Source organism: Tiliqua scincoides, chromosome 2, assembly GCF_035046505.1.
Source record: "Tiliqua scincoides isolate rTilSci1 chromosome 2, rTilSci1.hap2, whole genome shotgun sequence".
NCBI classification, from domain to species: domain Eukaryota; kingdom Metazoa; phylum Chordata; class Lepidosauria; order Squamata; family Scincidae; genus Tiliqua; species Tiliqua scincoides.
In genome coordinates, this window is record NC_089822.1 from 225,757,690 (window position 1) to 225,779,411 (window position 21,722).

Consider the following 21,722-nt stretch of genomic DNA (forward strand, 5'->3'; position numbering starts at 1 on the left):
CACTATCAGAAAAGAGCTGTAAGGACCTTCAGCAGCCCAAACTTCCCCATAGCCCATTGCCATGCAGGAATTTAAGCTGGATTGGGCTTTTGGCTGCTGGAGGTCTCCTTGGGGCAAGGAGGCATTTGTCCACTTGCCCCAGGGTAAACCACAGCAGCTGCAATGGGTCAACTTGAACCTGTGCAAGTGACATCACTGGTGCAAGTCTAATTGAACCACACAGGTGATCCGACTCAGAAGAGAGTTTGGAAACAGCACACACCAGCGCAGCCGATCCTGTCCCCCTCCAGTGCCCGATCTGCCCATCTTTGTCACTTTCCCATTCCATCCTCCCCCCCCCTCCTGTTCAAACTTCTCCCCACCCTCCCACCCCACGCTGGACTTATATGTTCCAGTGGGCCTCCCGACAGCATGTCTGGGCCTTGCGCTGCAACAGCACTTGCCAGCAGAACCCAAATTTTACTGGTGCAGGCCTTTGTTAGGATTGGGTCGACAGTTTCTGAAAGCTCCACAGACCCACCATGTTTGCTCACTGATTAAATCTGTTCTAGAAGATACTTGTCTTTTATTGTAACTTCCAAATAGCAGTGTAGAGCTTTGATGAAACTCACACTGTGAGAGGGACGAGTGAGAGAGGAAGCAGGCAGATCCCAGCCCGTAGTCCCTTCTACCCTACTGCATCCTTTCCTGCCTCACAGTATGTCCAGAATTGTGTCCCACACTTGCAGAGCTGTGTACTTATGAACAGCTGTGCACAACATATTTCAGCATTCAGGCAGGGGCAGCTGGATAGTCTCCTAGATATAGGAATATATTTCGAATTTCTATGCTTGTACAGTTTTTAAATAGTGTTGTGCTATACCTGTACTGGCAGGACAATATATTCCTAGTTCTATAACATTTGAAGAAAGCATGAAAATTCTCTTGGACTTCCTTTATAGCACCTGGGCAGACAATTCTAAGCCGTAAGGCTTTTGGAGCTCAGACATGGTAGGCTAGATACTGAATTTGTCAACCTTTATGAACCTTCTGAACCCTATAACGCTAAGACATGCTGGCAGCTATTTCTGCAAGCAGTTAACAGCAACTGATAAAAGGGTTCAGGGGAGTCCCAGACATTCCTGCTAGCCGTATACATTACTACCCAAGTTATATATGTTATTTATCTATGTGAGTGTGTCTGTGCTGGAAGTCTAGGACAGAAGGCGAGCTATGTCAGTCATTACTGAGTGTGAAGCTGTTAAACAGCCACAACTACTCTGTTGTGAATGCACATCTCAAGCTGCAGGCAGAGGCTGCCCAGGTGGTTACTGTAGGGAAAAAGTCTACTGTGGTTCCCAAACCATACTGTGAAAGAAGTTGCTTTACTTTCTTATGGTGCCATTTCAATGATGATGAGGAATTCCAATGGAGATTAGTGTCTTCCCTCAAATGTTGTTTTTACTCTGTTTCTTTAATAAACAAACCCAGCACTATTCTTTCAGACAGAGGAAGAAAAATGATGGAGTTGGGAATGGCTGCTAACATATCTTTAAGCTCCTGGCCCATAAGCCTGCATGCTTGGGCTCTACATTATATTCTTACAAATACTGGCCACAATCCAACACCGATCCAGGCTTGCTGCCTGTGCAAGATTGTAGCCTTTAGGACATAAGCATGCATGCTCCTTATTCATCCATCTTCCCAAAGGCAGTTTTTTTTTTAAAAAAAGCAACAAATATTCTGATCCTAACTATATGTACACAAAGTCCCACAGGTGGGGATTTGCTTCCAAGTATGTGCAAATCAGTAGGATTTCAGCCTTAGGAACTTTATGAATGAACAAACACATAAATAATAAAATAGTCAGATTTAGTTCTCTAGTCCTTGTGAGAAAGCTTGGTGAAAACTGGATCACCTGAGAAATATGCCCAGATTACTAGTATGCTTTGGCTTGGATCCATTTTGAGTGTTTATAGGGAGTGGCTGAAGATCGAAGTGGGTCCTTTCTGATCAGTGACTAGACCTTCCCAAGAAGCAGGATTTCTCTTTCTTTAAATGGGCTCTGTTCACACAACCCCAACTATTGGATCAGGGAGGGAAACTGCATGCATTTAGACATATCCAGTCATGGGTGTTGGTGAAGGTCACAATTTTGGATATGCCTAATTTTAGATGGACCAAAACTACATAGCCCAAATCCAGAGAAAGTTAGTTGCATTTATGGCCCATTCAGTGGGACTTTTTAGTCACACCCAGTTAAGTCCTATTTACCTCAGTGGCACATGTACAACTAGTTTTCTCCAGGATGAAGCCCATATATTTAGGACTGAGGTGTTAGCTGTTTCTTTCTTTCTTTTTCTGGGTCCTTCCCACCCCGAATTGTTAAGTGTGAGGGGAAATGTCAGACAGCAACAACATCAGCAGTGAATGACGTGCTGATCCATGAAGATAATTCTTCTGCTGTACTTTGTAACAGGGAGAAGACTTACTCTCAATGGAAAAGGCAAACAAACCAAACTGGTGTTTTAATTTTTGATTCTGGAACGTTCCAGCGCTCCAGTATACATTTTTTAAACAAAAGTTTGCATGAAAATTGTTGATGCAACATTTTCTCACTATGTTTAAAATTGCCAAAAATATTTTTAATAAACACTAGCGCCTTGCAGCTGCTTGATCCTTGCAAATGTTTCCATAATATATAATATAATAATATACAGTATTTATATACCGCCTTTCTTGGTCTTTATTCAAGACTTTATTCAAGGCGGTTTACACAGGCAGGCTTATTAAATCCATGCAGGGATTTTTACAAATTGAAAGAAGGTTCTCTCTTTCAAGAACCACCACATTCAAGCTGTTACACTCCGATCTGGTTTAACATTCTGGCCTCCATCCTCCCACACTCCGAGCAGATGGAACAGCTCAGCTGCAGCTTGCCAGCTGCTTCAAGGTCGCACGGTGCCGGTGGCCTCGAACTGGCGACCTTGTGGATGTTAATCTTCAGGCAAATGGAGGCTCTACCCTCTAGACCAGACCTCCTGCCCCAGACCTCCTTCCATCATGCATTAGAGCTGATAAGTGACACGAAAAAGAGAATTATTGCATTATAGTCAATGCTACGCACTATATAGGACAACTTTATTTTGGCTCTTATTGGCGCATCCACCCAAAAGGTATGGGATAATCTTTCCCTGACTTTGCTGTTAGCCCTCTTATGGTCCAATCCTAACCCCCACCGGTATACCATGCAGCATCACCAACAAAGCATGTGCTGCATGGTCTAGTGGGAGTGGGTAAGCAGGTGGCCTGGGAGAGGTAAGTGTAAATCTTTTTTACACTTACCACATGGCCTTCAGTGGGTCTCCACAGACCTATGCCAACTATTTAGTTGGTGTAAATCCGAGGAACCTCATGTTCCTCAGGCATGTTGGAATAGGATTTTGGCATTCGCCGCTGCCAGTGAGATGCCCTCCCCAACCACCCCTGATTTGACCTGTTCCTGGCCATGATTCTCCTGTGAACCACCCTGCTGCAACCTTACCTAGTCTGGCATGGTGTCCAGGAGTTGCTGGCGCATGCAAGGCCTCTGGGTGTTTGCACCGGCAGCTCCAAAGTGCATGACAGTGGTGCAGCTTTCACATCACCAGAATGAGGCTTATTCTGATAGATCGCAAGATCCATCAGTGTAACCCCAGCATTGGATTGTGCTATTAGAGAAGGAACATGAACCTTGGCTGAATCAGAGAAACTCATTTTCAGAGTTCTATTTCTGTGGTAAGAGCAATCTAGTGATTTTATCAGATAGCAGGAAATTGTTTAGGTCCAAACTAGATATTACACTAAATGCATAACATGGCCTGGTGGGTTTGTGTGGTTTTTTTTAAATGGTTGGGAAGGCACAAAACAGAGCAGAGAGGCTGGAAACTTTACGATTTTGCTCCCATTAGCAGTTCTGCTCCTGTTTGTGCTCCCCCCCCCCACATCCTATTTTAAATAGGAAAGAAAGGTTTCCATTGTCTTTCAACGGAAACTGTTTTTCTATTTAAAATAGTGTGTTTGGGGAATCAGGAATGGAACCTTGGAGGGGCAAAATCATAAAGCCTTCCCCCACATCCCCTACTATTATTTCACTCCATTAAAAATGCTCACAAACGTACCAGGCCACATTATGCATTTAGTGTAATGTCCAGTTTGTCCCTTAATATAGGACAACTAGTGCATGCTGTTAACATAAGGTGGCTACCAGTCACATTAGAGGGTGGGATTGTTGCTTCATTATTCAGATAATCAGTTGTTCCAATGGGAATGAAAGCTGTTTAGTGTTTCCTGTGTCACTGTATGTAAATACCATTTTGTTTGCATTGGTAAAACAATGGAGGCTTGCACTGGTTCAGAATCTGACTGACTGAGCACACATCCAAATCCTAGAAGGTATTGTGTGGGTTTTGTTTGTCTGAAGAGAGGCTGACTGTTCCAAAAACCCTGAGAGAAAGTTTGTAGCAGAGCATCTCCCTCTTCACTTTCAAAGAACACAGGAATTGTTCATGCTAGATTTACAGCTCACTTATTCCAGAAGCCCCTCTTCCATCTTACCCTCCTTGTGTGCAAAGTTTGACCTCTTCTTGGCAAGCTTTAGGCAGATGGAGAAACTGAAAGTGGATAAAGCAGACTTTTGGATTTGATGATTGTACTTCCAGGTGTAGCCAAGCATGCTTCTTTGTCAGATAAAGGATCTGAATGAATTCCATTCTGGAATCTTCAGTTGGGTTTGGGTTTATCTGAATGGAACCAGGCATCCCTACTTGGGTGTGGGGTCTTGCCTCCAAGAGTGAACTGCTTACTTACTGCATCTTTTCCCTTTCCCTCCTTCCTTTTCTCTCTCTTTATTCCTTTAGGTCCAGGCTTGGCCTTCATTGCCTATCCCAAAGCTGTGTCCATGATGCCACTGCCAACATTTTGGTCTATTCTTTTTTTTATTATGCTTCTGTTGCTTGGCCTGGATAGCCAGGTGAGTCACCATACTGACAAATATGGTATCTATGATGCACAATGGAAAGCCTGCACTGTAAATGAAATTGTTTTGGTTGCATGTTCTGCTCTGGGGCAAATATATTATTCATGTTGCAGAAAAGTGTTCCTTAAAATCAGCAGAGAAAGGATAACCAAACAAGAAGACTGAAGGCCCAGTCCTATCCAACTTTCTTGCAGTAATGCAGCCATACCAATGGTATATGTGCTGCATGCCATGAGGGGGCCCTCATGGAGACCTCATCAAAGTAAGGGAATGTTTGTCCCCAAACGTTGGGGCTGCATTATGGCTACCTTGGCACGAAAAGTTGGCTTGGGCCCTGCCACAGGGATAGACTGAGGCGAGACCCAAAGCAAAATGGACCAAAGATTGTGTAGGAAATGGCAGAAACCTGTATGCCTGTGTTTGGGAAGTAGCTTCCTCTCTTTTCTCAGCCATTTGCTTTTAAGTGTTGCATCATTCAGTAAATAGATTTTGACTTGTGTCAATATGAGAATGGATGATGGCCGGATCCCAAAGGATCTCCTCTATGGAGAACTCGTGCAGGGAAAGCGCCCTACAGGTAGACCACAGCTGCGATACAAGGACATCTGCAAGAGGGATCTGAAGGCCTTAGGAGTGGACCTCAACAGGTGGGAAACCCTGGCCTCTGAGCGGCCTGCTTGGAGGCAGGCTGTGCAGCATGGCCTTTCCCAGTTTGAAGAGACACTTGGCCAACAGGCTGAGGCAAAGAGGCAAAGAAGGAAGGCCCCTAGCCAGGGAGACAGACCAGGGACAGACTGCACTTGCTCCCGGCGTGGAAGGGATTGTCACTCCCGAATCGGCCTTTTCAGCCACACTAGACGCTGTTCCAGAACCACCATTCAGAGCGCGATACCATAGTCTTTCCAGACTGAAGGTTGCCAACAACATTGTTCCCCATGTGCTATGTTTTCTAGTGAATGCAGCAACTAATTAGGTTATTTAGCCAATTTGTTGGTAATTAAGGGTAGGACAAAGTCACTCTTGGGAATTTAATTTCTGAGGAACTGAGCACCCTCAACCTGTGTTACTTATCATGCAGTCACTGGTTCAGTGCCTTTGAAAACCATGCTAGTGGAACAAATGGCCATGTTGTTTTATTATAGCTGGACTAATTGTGCAATACATATTCTTATTATTCCTTGGGAAAATGGAGAGTTTGGATTCCCCCCCCCCCACAAGACTCTTTATGTGACGCAAAGAAATCTGTTAATAATTTCTAGACAATTGCTAGTTGCACAGATGTACTGGAGATTTAGGGTTTAGGATTTTAAACTAACAAGTTCCTTTTTATTCTTTGGGAAAGTAACTAACATTAAATAACTCTATTTGACAGGGGCAGAAAGTTTACTTAATTCAAAACCTCTCATGAACAGAGATTAGTGGAGTTTTCCCTCTGGTTGTTACTCACTTGATCTCTAAAATTGGCAAAGCATTCCATTTCTTCTAAATGGCTCTTTAGTGCTTAATCTTTGAACTTGAGTGAGTGACTTTTAATCACTTCCAAATTGAATGTTAAAACATGCTCAGTGCTGTGGTTCTGCCACAAAGTACTTATGTAAATTGAGGGTTGCCTAGTAATTTTAAGTCATTTCTCACTGTGTCGAATAATTAAAACTAATTGGAGCACTTAATGTTTTGTTTGCTTTTGGAGTGCTGTCAAGCAGGTTTTTGGAATGCCTACAGCAGCTTAGGAGCAAACTGGACTAAAGTTACATTGTAACAGAACAAAAAGGAGCACTTTTACATAAGGGCCTGGGGTTAAGAAAGGAGTTTAATACAGTAGCTTCTGACTTGGCCGCAACAGGGCTTGGTACTAGGTTAACTTGCTCATTAATTGAGATAGAAACAGTGCCTAATGTTTTGTAAAGGGAATTGCTTATATATTCTATGTGTAGTAAACTAATTGGAGAAAGTATAGGGTAGTCCATGGAATATGTTAGGGTTTCCCAAATTGTGAGCTGTGGCTCCCCGGGGAGTTGCGAAAGTCAGCTAGGGTTGCTATGGAATCCTCATGAAAAACCAGCTAGGTAGTCCACTAGGTGGGTTGCAAGCCAATTTCAGGTGGGTCCCCATTCATTTCAATATTTTATTTTTAATAATTAGACTTGATGTTACCAAGGTATGTGACTGCATTTGGGGAAATGTTCCAGATTTGTGCTTTTCACAGGCTACATTCTTTTAACAGTGATAGAAATTGGGACTTACTCCTGGGGAAGTGTGGGTAGAATTGCAGCCTAGGATTGTTAAAACTTTTCCTGTTGATGATGTCACTTTCGGTGGGTTCTGACAGATTCTTATTCTATAAAGCGGGTCCTGGTGCTAAAAGTTTGAGAATCACTGATGTATAGGATTGTAGCCCTAATGTGAGTTGCAACCAATGGCCCAGTAGGTCAAGGCAGCCACCAGTCGAAAAAGTTTGGGAACCACTGGAATATGTATTTATTTTTCACATTTTTATACCGCCTTTCCTCCAAGGAGCTCAGGGTGGTGTACATAATTCCTTCCTGTTGTCCTCACAACAATCCTGTGAGGAAGGTGAGGTTGTTGCTGCTATTTAGGAGCACTGAGCTCAAAGCTGAACATCACTTGATCTTATTACAGTAGATGATTCACACCTCAATATGTGCACACAGTTCTTTGATTCTGAGGGAATATAAGTGGTGATTGGCCTGCAGTATGTCTTTTGCACATGATAACCTTGCATGAAGGAATAATGAAGATCTGTCACTTACCAATGAGAATTTGTTGAACTATAGAAACTCAATAACAGTTATTTATAGCCCAGTGCAGGCTGAAGGAGGTGTGGGGAGCCCAGTGCAGCCCTCCGCAGGGCTCCCTGAGGCTTGAAATGTTCAAATGGAGACATCGCAGTGTACCTCCTTTAAACAGGAAGTGCTTTGTGATCATTCTGTTTCAAGATTCCAAGCCTTGGGGAGCCCTGCCGAGGGCTGCACTGGGCTCCCTGCACCTCCTGCAGCCCACACTGGGACTCAAGTAAGTGAAAGCACCCCCCTTTCACCCCCCCAGGGGATTGCTTCTCTGCCCTTACCCCTCCCCTGCAAAGACTTACTGAGGGAGTAAAACTCCCCAAAAGTTTGAGAACCACTGGTCTAGTGCGGTGTAATATTTTACTTTCTTAAAGGGAAATTAGGGAATGGGAAAAGTGGGACTCTAATGGAAAAAGGTGGCTCTTTTACAACTAGGTGGCTCTATCTTGCTTGGTATTTGTAGTATTACATGGTTTTCTCTGGAAGAATACGGGAACATGTTGGTTAATATGTCCTTGTGTTTCTTTGGGCCCTTTCGACAGTGTATAATGAAACTGATCTTTACAAGAATCCACTTGTGCAGTATTTGCACCCCTGAGATTTTCCCTGTGTTAAAATTCTTGCCAAAATTCATGTGTTTATTTTAATATGGATAACCGGTTTACTTGATCCACATTGCAGTTTACCCTGTGGTTAAAACAAATAGCCCTTGGGTTGCTGGACTGCTTATTTGGCATGCCATTGTCAACCCAACTTTTGGAAGCTTTGGGTGTCACACTAAATCCATAGGGCTCTGGCGTCTGGGAATGCAGTGAATCAAGAACTGACCTGCAGTATGGGTCACGTTAGCCAAAATAGTAAAAGTGTGGACTGAGTCTAGCTTCTGTTTTCTGCCATCTTCATCCAGTCTGTCTGGAGACGTATATGTGCCAAAACATAGGAATGTGCTGTTTTCTTTCTCCCCCAAAGCATGCTTGAAATATTTCCAATAGTAACTTCTAATAGTTGCATAAAACTGATGGTCTTTTTAAAGTGACTGACAGTATTTGTCAATTAAAAATCTGAATGCTATGAAGTGGGTTTGCATCCATGTAAATCTAGAGACAAGGTGTTCCTAATTGCATAAGCCTTATCACATATGGAATATGATCCTTTCCTGTGTAGACACAGTACCCATGCATGGAGAGAGCCTGTTAGGGCCCAATATAATCCTTGTGTTTTGTTTTTTTTAACTCTTCAGTATGTGCTCATGGGTATTCATCTAAGCAGCACACTGGGGTAACCTAGGGAAGTGTGCACTTTCTGTATCTCTTCTTCCTCTCCTTCTCCACCCAGTCAAGTCACAAGAGCTCAGATAATTTAACAGAGCTGAATGAGAAGGCTGTATGAGAGGTGTGCACAGAACTTTCTTTTTCTAGTCTTGTTGTGTGCTTCATTGAACCCTATGGGTGTGTCTCTCCAGGCAACTACTGTGCCTATATAGGGAAGGCTCGTACCCTAGCTCTTCAAGGCTGTGTGAAAATTATGTTTTCATCTGGAAAGACTGCAGCTTGAAAAGCACTGCATCGCTTCTTTCATATACTCATTTTTGTTCTCCTTTGATCGCTGAGCCTTACACACATAATGAAGAGCTTCAAGCACTGGGTCAGCTTATTTTAAAAAGAAAAAAAATCAAACCGTCATCATAAGATCAAGGACTAAACTGAACAACAGTCTCATACTGAAACCTTGGCTTTTTGAAAGGTTAACAGAGATTTGGTGGCCTTTATGGCAAGCACTGACACTTGTTCCAAGAGGGTACTTCTGATGTGAAAGAAGGATGCATGTATAGAACATTGGTTCAGTGTGGCTTTTCTTTTCTTCCTTACAGTTTGTTGAAGTTGAAGGACAGATCACATCGTTAGTTGATCTGTACCCATCCTTCCTAAGGAAGGGTTACCGACGGGAAATCTTCATTGCTATAGTGTGTTTCCTCAGCTATATTCTGGGACTAACTATGGTGACTGAAGTAAGTAAAACTATAATAATTGCTATGCTTTGATTTAGTTATTTTTTCCAACGTAAACCCTATTGAGGATTGAACTATCATATGCAGCCTTTTGGGACAGCAGAAGTGAGTTCTGCAAAATGGGGCAGATGAAACTGTGTGGGGAGGGGGGTGTATTGGGTGCGAAGGCTGTGGAAGTGGGTGGATCTGGTGGCAATGGCACATGCCAGATCCTATCCCCCATTTCTGCACCCCCTCTCCCCCTTTCTCTCCTTGGACTTATGCCAGCAGTTTTGCTGGTGCAGGTCCAAGGAGACCCATTGTGGAGTGGAAAGCTTACAGAAGTATAAGGGAATTTGAATCCCCTTTCACCTCCAAAACCTCCCCATCCCCTCCCCCCCGGATTGATACAACACACTCATTTTTGGTGGCTGCACTAACGAAAGTGGGGGGAAAAGATTGGGCTCACAAAGCATGTAGGAAATTATGTCATGTTCCAGTCTTGCTCATTATAGTTAGAATTTGATCGTAGAATCTTCTAGAAGCTGTTAGAAAACTAGAAAAATTATTATGTATTCAATGAAAATGTCATGTGATAAAAAGAAAATGTTAAATCTACGTTAGTTTCTGCTAAGGCGTACTTACATATTTTAGGGCACAATCCTAACCAGATCTACTCAGAAGTAAGTCCTAGTTTGTTCAGTGGGGCTTACTCTCAGTAAAGTGTGGTTAGGATTGCAGCCTTAGGGCCCAATCCTATCCAATTTCTAGTGTTGGTGCAGCCGTGCCAAAGGGGCATTCACTGCATCCTGTGGTGGGGAGGCAGTCACAGAGGCCTCCTTAAGGTACGGGAACATTTGTTCCCTTTCCCTGGGGCTGCATTGCAACTGCACCGGTGCTGGAAAATTGGATAGGATTGGGCCCTTAGTCTCATTATAGCAATTTCTATTAAAGACCAATTGTTTTCTTCCATCATACACATCCTAAAATAATTTTTAGGAAAAAAAGTGCTTCAGGGGCACAGCAGGTTACACTAAATGGCTTAATTTTGGCCAATCACCATTTCTTTCAAAATTTATTCATATAAGAAATGAGTGAAATATTCTGAAGTGGACCACACTGTCTACTTATAACTTCAATAGGTGATTAGCATTTGTAACTATTGCAGTGATTCATAGATGTGAAGGAGAATGACGAAGGTCAGCTTGCTTTTAACCGTTGTTTTTTTTTTTTGGTGGTTTATTAATAGCACTTGTGGTATTCTTAATTGTGTTCTTTATTTTTCAGGGTGGCATGTATGTGTTTCAACTCTTTGACTACTATGCAGCTAGTGGTGTATGCCTTTTGTGGGTTGCATTCTTTGAATGCATTGCTGTAGCCTGGGTTTATGGTGAGTAACATGTAAATTTCTGGCCAGATGTCTTCTCTACCTGTACTTCACATTTGTAGTTTGAGCAGAGCTAAACTAAATGGGTAGGAGGGGGGGATGTTTCAATCATACGTTTATGTCCATTGAAAAGTGTGCCCCATTTTCAGAAGTTTTGCAGGGCACTTTTAAAATGGCATGAAGATTAAGGAGCAAGTGATTGCATTCCTGTGGTTTCAGCTGTGGCTGCTGTGCTGCTCTGTGACACTGAACCTACTACAATGCAATAAAACAGGGACCATTAACTTGGATGTACTTTGGAATTTCAGTTGGAGTACACTTCGACATGACTAGTACTGAACTGGGGCTTTAGTGGGTGGGTGGGTGTGGTTTTAATTGCCTTCACTGATATAACACCACATAGTTAAAGCAGATTGGCTCTGTGATGACAACTTTAGGTATGTGATCCCTGTTTAGCTGGGTTTTTGTAGTGAAGGAGAATGAAAGAACCCTGGTAAAGATACATATTTGACTATAGCAACAGAGGAAGTTGGTTGAGGAGGTGTAACTGGGAATTAGCACGGTTAAAGTGGTAGATAATAGTTTTGAAAGGTGCTTTTGACACCCTTAAAAAACTTACATTTCATCTTCAAAAAAGATTGCAGTTGCAGTTGTAAAGTTATACCCAAAGGAAGCCTAGCATCCAGTCTAACAAAACTCTGTTCCACTGTGCTTGGATTCTAGGCGCTGATAATATTTACGATGCCATTGAAGATATGATTGGTTACAGGCCAGGTCCCTGGATGAAATGGAGCTGGATTATAATCACACCAGTTCTCTGTGTGGTGGGTGTTGAAACATCTTCTCTAAAACATAGTTTAACATTGTTTTTAGGCTAGACTATTTTATTGTTTGCAAAATCAGTTTCATGGAGAACAGTTTCATGGAGAACAGTATATCCTGTGGTTTCAGATTAAATATGTGTAAAATGTGTGTGTCTGTGTAATGTGCAAACACTTTAGTCCGGTGTTAAAAGATCTTCACTACAGTATGTTTATGTTCTAGCAATTCTAAGTGCTGATCTTACCCTTTAAAACCTAATTAGCCAGGGCCAGGTTCTGTAAAGGACCATATTCTCCACAAGAATCTGCTTGCCATGAAATGGTCCTTTAATTGCTGTTTTTATCTGCTTGCTGTGTTGTTTTAAGCTTGCTGGCTGTTGTTTAAAGTAACCTTAATTTTAAGCTGCCTTGAAATCATTTATTTTCATTTCCCATATGGGCGGATTCTCTTATATAGTGCAGGTGTCCTAGGTAAGACTGTGTTCAGCTCTGCCCTATACATGTTTACTCAGAAGTAAATGCTGCTGTGTTCACTGGAGCTTAGTCTCTAGTCAGTTTAGCATTGCAGCTTATGCCATTCCAAAAGGTATAAGCTTGCCAGTATAGTATCGAAGAAGCAGACAGTGTTGTGGGTACATAAGAGCCATTTCTCTTCTCTGTGAAGAATTAAAAATGTAACTCATCTAAGCTAAGAGAATAAGAATGTTGAAAACAGCAATGGAGTGGACTCTACCCAACATATAATTCTTACAGTACAGTTCTCAGAAAGGCAGGCACTAGGCTCATGCAATAGGGAACCTTTCCTACACTGTATCCAGGACCTTCTCCAAACCTCCTGATGCAGCATGCCAAACACTGCACCCCCCCTTACTGAGCACGTGCCAGCCTCTGCTCCTCCTGGTCAGCGCTTAGCGCTTTCTGACCTATCACATTTTTCTCCTCCTCTCTATCCCCTTCTTCCTTTTCCAGTTTAGGGGGTGGAAGGAGGAAGAGGCAAGTAGGCAGACAGGGATGCAGAACATAAGAACAGCCCCACTGGATCAGGCCATAGGCCCACCTAGTTCAGCTTCCTGTATCTCACAGCGGCCCGCCAAATGCCCCAGGGAGCACACCAGATAACAAGAGACCTCATCCTGGTGCCCTCCCTTGCATCTGGCATTCTTTCATAGCCCATTTCTAAAATCAGGAGGTTGCACATAAACATCATGGCTTGTAACCCATCATGGATTTTTCCTCCAGAAACTTGTCCAATTCCCTTTTAAAGGCATCCAGGCCAGATGCAATCACCACATCCTGCGGCAAGGAGTTCCACAGACTGACCACACACTGAGTAAAGAAATATTTTCTTGTGTCTGTCCTAACCCTCCCAACACTCAATTTTAGTGGATGTCCCCTGGTTCTGGTGTTATGTGAGAGTGTAAAGAGCATCTCTCTAACCACTTTATCCTTCCCATGCATAATTTTGAATGTCTCAATCATGTCCCCGCTCAGGCGTCTCTTTTCTAGGCTGAAGAGGCCCAAATGCTGTAGCCTTTCCTCATAAGGAAGGTGCCCCAGCCCCATAATCATCTTAGTCGCTCTTTTGCACCTTTTCCATTTCCACTATGTCCTTTTCGAGATGTGGTGACCAGAACTGGACACAATACTCCAGATGTGGCCTTACCATCGATTTGTACAACGGCATTATAATATTAGTTGTTTTGTTCTCATGTTTCATGTTCTCATCTTATGTTTCTTATGTTCTTATGTTACAAAAGGAAAGAGTGAGGTGGATGTGTTTTGCTCATGTTTCCGAAAAGGGCTTATACATTAGGAGGTAGAGAAAGTACAGATTCTAGGGTTCCGGGCTGTAAGGATTCATTCGCTGACCCTTTTACACCCACAGTCTCCATGTAGACTTAAACATTTGAGGGAGGCAAAAAGCCAGTAAGTTCACTTCTTGGCAAATTACCCATTCTCAGCTTCAATTTTCTTGCTGTAAGAAGTGATGAAGTTGTATCACTGATGCTGTAAACTTGTGTAGCAAATAGTGTCACCTGCAGAAATGACACAGTACTCCCCACATGTCTTGACATTCTCTTTTTTGCTTGTTTCCTTTCCTCCTACAGGGGTGCTTTATCTTTTCTTTGGCCAAGTATACACCACTGACCTACAACAAGGTGTACATATACCCTGACTGGGCTATTGGCCTGGGCTGGGGTCTTGCCCTTTCTTCTATGATCTGCATCCCACTGGTCATGGTCATCCGTATTATACAGTCAGATGGCTCTCTCATTGAGGTAAGTAGGTACCACGATGAACTCCAGAAACACTTGAAACGAGACACTGGTTTGGACTACCTCTTTCTTCTGCAGCTATCCTGACATTTCCTTTCATACTTTGATCCAATGCCTGCAGTCAGCTTTTGCACCTGTAATATTCCTTCATTTTAATAGACAGGGCAATTATTTCACATGTGCTATGAATACAGCAGGGAACGTGCAGGGCCCACAGGCAAGGTATAGGTGAATTCCTTATGGAACAAAGCAAGGTTTAGTGCAATCCAAGATGTTGGCACTCATTCCTTTTTCCTTATTTATATCTCGAAAAGGATTGTTGGCGCACAATAACGTTTAGTGTGTTAGAAGTTGGAAAGCTGCCTTTGTTGGGATGAAGTTAGATAGCCATGTTAATGGACACAGGTTGCTTTCAGATTATTGGCCCACTTTGCAAGCATTAGTCATTACGACCAAATGTGAGCAATGTGTCCAAGTTCAGACCGCCAGCACACTTCATGGTTGAGATTGAACCCAAGGAGCAAAGCACGTCTACTCTGCCTCACTGAACACCCAATGAGAAGCTGCAACAATGCCTAGTCTGCACAGATGCAAAGATAAGCTTGTACACACTTCTGCTTCTCACAAAGCTTGTTGAGATGGCTTTTCATGCAACCATTTTTTTAAACCGGGGTAGAAGTATTGAGGTCCAAAGTGCAATACATGAAAAGACTTTAAGTATTTAGTCTACCTTTAAAATGCAGTAACTACCAGTAACTAGTAAAGAATGGGGTTCCTATCCCCCCCCCCCAAATTTAAGGACAAGCACTGAATATGCTTCACATTCACTCTTATTTATTGATCAGGCATATGTTTATTTTACTTTGGAATCCCTGCCCAATGACAGAGAGTAGCATGAAAATCTCAAATGATTCAGCATGGTTGTGATATCTATAATGCAGCAGCATGGCATAGAAACTGGAGATACACGAGATGCTCCTGCAGAGTGCACAGCCTTCTCAGTATGCTACACAGGAACCAGGCATCCTTGCTTGATGGCCTGTGGAGAGCAGACTCTGCAGTGCTAACATAGATGCAGTACTGTGTTAGAGTGCCACCTAGTGGAAAATTTTAGCAGCACTTTTGGCCCAAAGAAAGTCCTTATTTCTTACTCTCATCCACTATGCTAGAAGCCATTCTTCGTCCTCTCATTCCTTGGCTTGCACATAATACTTGTTCCCAGTCACTGAATAAGTTTTCTGGTCCCAGCCAATGACAGTAGCCTTTTGGGCTCATACCAGAACTGAGTGGTGATAGTCACCCCTGTGATAGTTCTCATATAATACAAGCCTCAATTGTGTGAACTGACTCTTTCCTGCACCTTGGAAATGTGGGCATATGAATATAGCCAAGTTACCTGGAAAACCTCACCCTCCTGTGTCCTTTTTGTTTGCAGAGAGTGAAGGCAGTGGCCGCCCCTCGTGAGGTGAATCGGTGGGCCAGGGAATCAGAAAGTGCTGCCCCATTCTGCCCTCCTGGCATGGCCAACGGTGGACTGATCAAGCCAACTCATATCATCGTGGAGACTATGATGTGAGCTCTCTCTATGAGAGGAAGACGCCTGCTTTAAAAACTGCCGTTTACTAACCATAGAATCTCTCATAGGACCAGGTTTACAGAGCTTTATATTTGCACTAGGATTTATTTTTATTTCTCACAGAGAAAAAGTTATTTTTTGTGAGTTTGGTTTTTATTTTTTAATATTTTGTAAAGTAAAATCACAGTGAAAGCCTCTTGCTCTATTTAGACTGAGGCAGAGCTTTCATATCAAATTAGGCACATTACAGGAATTTACTATTTTTTTTTTCCACACAACATGTCTATCTAACTCCTATTCATGATACCATGCCGCTTGAGTTGATTTTCTTGCCAGCAAAACACACACACGCACACACACACAAAATATGAATATGCATATATGTCTCAGATTTCTTTAGGTGCTGGTGTGGTTGGGAACAGGGTAAAACAAATTTTAAGAAACTGGTTTTCAAAGGTATAGAACTATCTTTTGGTTTGAGTAGGGAAAATTACATCAGGAAGGACACACCGTTTTGTGCTTGCTGTGGTTCATGTAAGAATATACGTATATATTCATACAAGGACCACAGCATATATATAATGTATGTGTATATAATTGGAATATATAATCGGAATAGCTGCAATATGGAGTGGGAATTGGGAGCAGTTAGGAACCAAGGGAACAATGCAAGCAAAACTGTCTCTGAGTATAGTGCTTGTGTCAACAGTCTGTAAGAGGGTGGCAGAATTGTTCTTGTTTGGGAAATATTTTGCCAGATATTACCCTCTTGGGGGTCGCTTTGCACATCATAGGAGGCCACTCTCCATCCAGCATAACACAGGAAGGGTTTACACACAGACTTCATAAAGAATGGGTACAATTAAGGCTGAAATCCTATCCACACTTACCTGGGAGTAAGCCCCATTGACTTTAATGGGACTTACATGTGAGTAGACCTGCATAGGATTGGGCTCTGTGTTGCATAGTATTGGGCTGTATCATTATAGATGGACTTTTTCCCTGGGAGCAGGCATGTGTTGGAGTCTATCCCACATTATATTTTGAGACATGGGAGTAACACAACAGATCCCCAAGTGACTGAACAACATAGTGTGAGGTGGCCCACTTTTTGTGGGTTGTACTCGAGATGTGTATTAGCTTTGACTTGAATTTTCTTAGAACACTAGGTTGGTGTCAAAGAGCACATATAAATGCTGCATTTACAAAGATGCTGCCAAAGTGCTGTGCAATTTGAAAATGTGTTTTAAACCCCACATTTGCCAAAATTTATCATTATCAGGACACAGAAAGGAGTCTTGGGCCTGTATCATTCGAGACAATTATCGCGTGTATCACTTACTCAGGAATAAGGATATGACTGTTGGAACTACTGCCAATGGAGCTTTTACAGCAGACACAGTTGGAAGAGGACAGATAAGAGAGTCAGTATGTAGATTTCGATCCTGAACTTTATAAGCAGATGGAAAAGATACTAAGTTGAGAAAGCGCAAGGAAAGACTATGAACCACAAAAAAGCATTGTAGTTTGAAGGAGATGCATAGCAGCTGAACAAGATTTCCCATAGGTAAACTATATATTAATATCCTCCTGCTTAGGGATTTGCTTCTGGAAAGCTCATCTCAGATCTGGTTAAGCCTTGATAATAAAAATGAGTCCACATTCTGTTGGGTAAACACAGTAGCCCCTTCCACATGGGCATTGAGCTTGGGGGTTGCATCCTTTTTGAATGAATATTGGCATGAATTATATTCTTTGGGCAGGAAACATCAGCCACACTGTCACCCGCATAACATCAGCCACACTGTCACTCGCATAAGCTATTGTGAGTTTAGTCTGCCCAGAAAACATAATCTAAACTGGAATCTAGCCAGTATTTATATAAACATTCCTAAATGCGTTTTTTTAAATACAAAGCAGTGTCTATATGTGTTCCATGCTCTCATTGGTCACTGTACGTTGGTTATGTACATGCTTGCTAAATCACGTCAGTTTTTTTATATTAAGTGGAATGAACAATTTTAAAATGAGAAATGGACCAAAGCACAGATGTTTCAAGAGTCTTGTATAGCCAAAGTTTTTTTGGAAATGGAATCTATAATGTATTTTATAGACAGAGAACTAAACTTTCCATAACACAAGTGGCCATGGATCAAGGTGCTTTTGTTTTCTAGTAACCATCCAGTTAGGAGATTTCTAAATCAAAACACTTCCATTGTGCCTGGTGACAAAATACTATGATTGTCAAATCCTGGCCCAGTGGAAATGGCTCTCTTCCTGCTGAATCAACCAATGAAAATGTTAACCAGGAAAGGTAAGGCAGCTAAGGAGAAAACAGTGTTTTCCTTAAACTCTGCTGAGCCCATAGGACATCTGGAGTTCAAACTCTATGTATATCCAAAGTAGGACTCCAGTTCAACTCAATGAAGCACAAGTCAGACTTCTAAATTGTTCTTTCAATACCAGTGGGACAGTTGGGCTCAGATACAGACCCTAAAAGTTAATTTCCTTTACTTTCCTGGTGCATGTTGCATTAAAGATGGTGCAATATTTTGTTAACAAAAAAGAAATTAGCTCAAGCTTTTAAGATCAGCTGGTGAGCCAAATGCAGATATCTCAACCAGGGGCTACTTTTACATGCACAGAGTGGAAGGATGAATTTCCAGAACAAATCAAAGAAAACCAGTCCCACACCTTTAGAGTTCCAGCTAAGGAAGAACAGAACCCAGCCCACTTAGCGGTTCAGCTATGCCACTAGAATCAGTTGCTTCCATGCTGAGAGTGAAAGAGTCATCTGCACTTGCACACAGTGACCTGAAAGGCACTCTGGATAGTTTCTTCTGGCTGAAGAGAAGGAAAGTTGGATCAAATTGTCACTTCACAAAAGATTCAGTCCATCAGCCCTAGGTTTTCTGTTCCAAGGAGCATATTTTCACATCTCAACATTTCTGAATAATAGAATGTGGTAAATCTGAATGTCAACAGTAGATTCTGCCAAATTAAAGGGGAAGGGGTGGGTTGGGGTGGGAAAAGGGAACATTGTAAACAACTGTTTGTATTTTCTACTTATTTATGATTGCAAAAAAAGAAAACCTGATTTTTTTCTAATTTACTTTGTAAAACTTTGTGGCCTATTTTATCTGTCCTTTGTAACTTGAGAAGTTAAATATTCAGTATTGTGACTAACTGTTGGTGAACCGGTTGGGAATCTAGGTGGTGGGGAGGGAGGGTAAAAATGTTTATTCAAAGAAATACTTGCAATTCTCCACCAAAAGGTGGGGGGGGGGCCTGAGAGAGGAAGTCTACCAATACTTACCATGGTTCCTTCAAACATTTGGAAAAATGGCATGTTTACTAAGCTGTATTCTTGGTTTTGGATGAAAGACATGTTAAGCAGTAAGGTCTGTATGCTGATGTCCAGTTAAAAGTCATTGGGCATATACTTATCTATAGCCAGCATTTTCAGGTCTGGTTTCAGGCCAGAGCAGTTTCTTACATTGCCTTTGATGTTGTTCTTTTGAACCAATTTTCCAAAAGGGCAGCATTCATTCATTAGTAGCCATGGTCTCATTGGGTGAGACCTGTTCACTAAGATATGACCAATAGTGCGTACTTCCCTATGTACACAAAATAAGTTTTTGCAAAGTAGACTTGTTGAGAGTTCAAGCTTATCATTTACATCTTGGCCCAACTCTTTATACTTGATTCTGGTCTAGTTGGATCCATGAGGCAGAATAAGAATCGGAGCACAGGTGTTATGAGTTCCAGCTGAAAATCAGGATGATTTGAAGAGGAATGGCTGGGAAACAGGTGAACTGCCAGTAGTGATGAACACTTCCAAAGAGATGATATTTGCAATAACTAGTGTAGTCACAATGAAGAAAACAGCATGTGCATCACTATGGATACAGTAGTCCTTGTAGTTTGCTTAAAAGTCATAGTTTCATTTTATATGACTTTGTGGGTGCCTATCCATGTTTACTTGGAAATAAATCCCACTGAATTCAGTGGACATGCTGTCTTACTCCCAAATGTTTTCAGGCAATGACTTTAAAGAAACTAGAAAGTGTTCTGCTTTTATTGCCTTTCTATCAAGCAACCTGTAGGAGACTTAGCAGAAGTGTGGTCTTCACTGCCTGCTTTGCTTGGGAGGACTTGAACTTAGTGTTTCACTGGCAAGCCTTTTTTCTGTAGCATCTTTTGAATCTCTCTAGTTGCTACAGGTGCAAGACCTCATAGAAATCAAAGGTGTCTTCTGTGCTGTATTGAGTAAAGCATACACACTGATGAAATTGTGCAGAGCAGAAGATCAAGTACTCTTTCAAAGACAGCAGCATCCCCACTGATGAAAAACTGCTATTGAATATTTTTCTTTTAGCAGTGATTAAACACTGAATCAAACTAGAAGGTATGAAAGAAAATCCCCTTTTTAAATGCATCACGAACCCAAACCACTTGGTCTTTCTTGGTTCTTCCAAGAACTGTGGTATAGAATAAAAAGTGGGCTGATCACCCCATATGAGAAATTGAAACTCAGATGCCACCGCTGTGTGGTGCAGAAATGAGCTACAACCAAATCAGACAGGAGTCCAGGACATCCGTGTTCTCTCTCATGCAGTGAGGCAATGTTCTGTTCAGGCACTAACATATGAGTTTTCCAAGCTCAGTTCTTCCATAGTTAGAATTCAAAGAATTGCATGTAGGATTTTGAAATATTGGTAACCAGTGGGTAAGGAGGGTATAGAAGTGACTGGGACATAGCCCCACTGGTCCTATTTTGGTCTGCTTAAAACTGGAGTGCAGACAATCCTTATTGTGCTTATCACAAAGACTGGTAAGCACTGAATAACTAGACTACACATGCTGATTTTACAGTTCATTCTGTGACCAGGCCTTTAAGGTATTCACTCAATTCCTTGCTGCCCCTGTTTACAAGGAACTGCTGACACGTGCTTTGATTGATGCCAGTTCTGCCTTGCTGACTGTATGGATACTAAAGTCTCACTAATCCAGGCCCTCTTTGCATGTGGATCAGGCTGTGGTCACCGAGTGGTATGTTATGGAAGAACAGCATCCTGAACATAAACATCAGTGCTTTGCCATGCATGTCTTCATCAGGAAATAAACATTGGGCTATTTGTTTTAATTGCCAGTCCTGGAAATTATGCTGAAACACAATGCTAGGAAACTCAGGACTAAATCTGAAAAGTAACATAAGAAAATTGAATATAAATTTTTGGAAGATATAAACCAGCATCTTTATACCATGAGATTTTTTTGGGGGGGGGACACATTATTTATCCCCTTTGCGAAAAGCACAAACCGTTTCCAAGTTTGAAAATATTTGATATTTGGCTTAAAAAATTTACCAGAAATACAGATTTTCAACTTGACCCTTAACAGTTTTACTTGCAAGTAACACACATCTGAAGTTCAGTTGAACTGCCTTTCCAGTAAGTGTACATAAGCCTTAACGTTGTTTGATTGGGGCTGCAGGGCGGCTTCTAGCTCAGTGTGTGTATTGAGCTTTGCTCGTTTAGGAACAGGATGGCCTGAGCTGGGCAGCTGACTTCCTGAAAAAACCTCTCATTTGGAAAAAAAAAAAATACTGTGCTGTAGAGAAGAATCCACCTTGCCCAGCAACCAGTTTTGTTTGCTGTGTCCACCATTGAAGTAAGGCCAGACAAGTTAGTTAAAAGGCTGTCTCTGGAGACAGTATATGCCTGATTGGCTCCCAGATGACTGACTAATGATCAGCTGCAGAAGCTGGCATTTTAGCACTGATTGTGTCAGAATGTGTGTGATCTATTTTAAGAAAGGAGAAAGTTGGGTGGTAAGGAACCAAATGACAAGCTGAGATGGTTGTTCAACG

At 42.1% G+C, this 21,722-nt stretch overlaps 1 protein-coding gene across 6 annotated transcripts in view; it reads left to right on the forward strand.

Moving 5' to 3' along the window:
• Positions 1-21,439, forward strand: part of SLC6A6 (solute carrier family 6 member 6) — a 72,091-nt gene extending 50,652 nt beyond the window's left edge. For all 6 annotated transcript variants that reach the window (XM_066616157.1, XM_066616158.1, XM_066616155.1 and 3 more), the window contains 6 exons: positions 4,878-4,990; positions 9,674-9,811; positions 11,078-11,180; positions 11,901-12,001; positions 14,107-14,277; positions 15,710-21,439. In XM_066616157.1, the coding sequence (XP_066472254.1) occupies positions 4,878-4,990; positions 9,674-9,811; positions 11,078-11,180; positions 11,901-12,001; positions 14,107-14,277; positions 15,710-15,850 (767 nt within the window). In that variant the 3' untranslated portion in view covers positions 15,851-21,439. The remainder of the gene's footprint in view (positions 1-4,877; positions 4,991-9,673; positions 9,812-11,077; positions 11,181-11,900; positions 12,002-14,106; positions 14,278-15,709) is intronic.
• Positions 21,440-21,722: the final 283 nt, after the last annotated feature.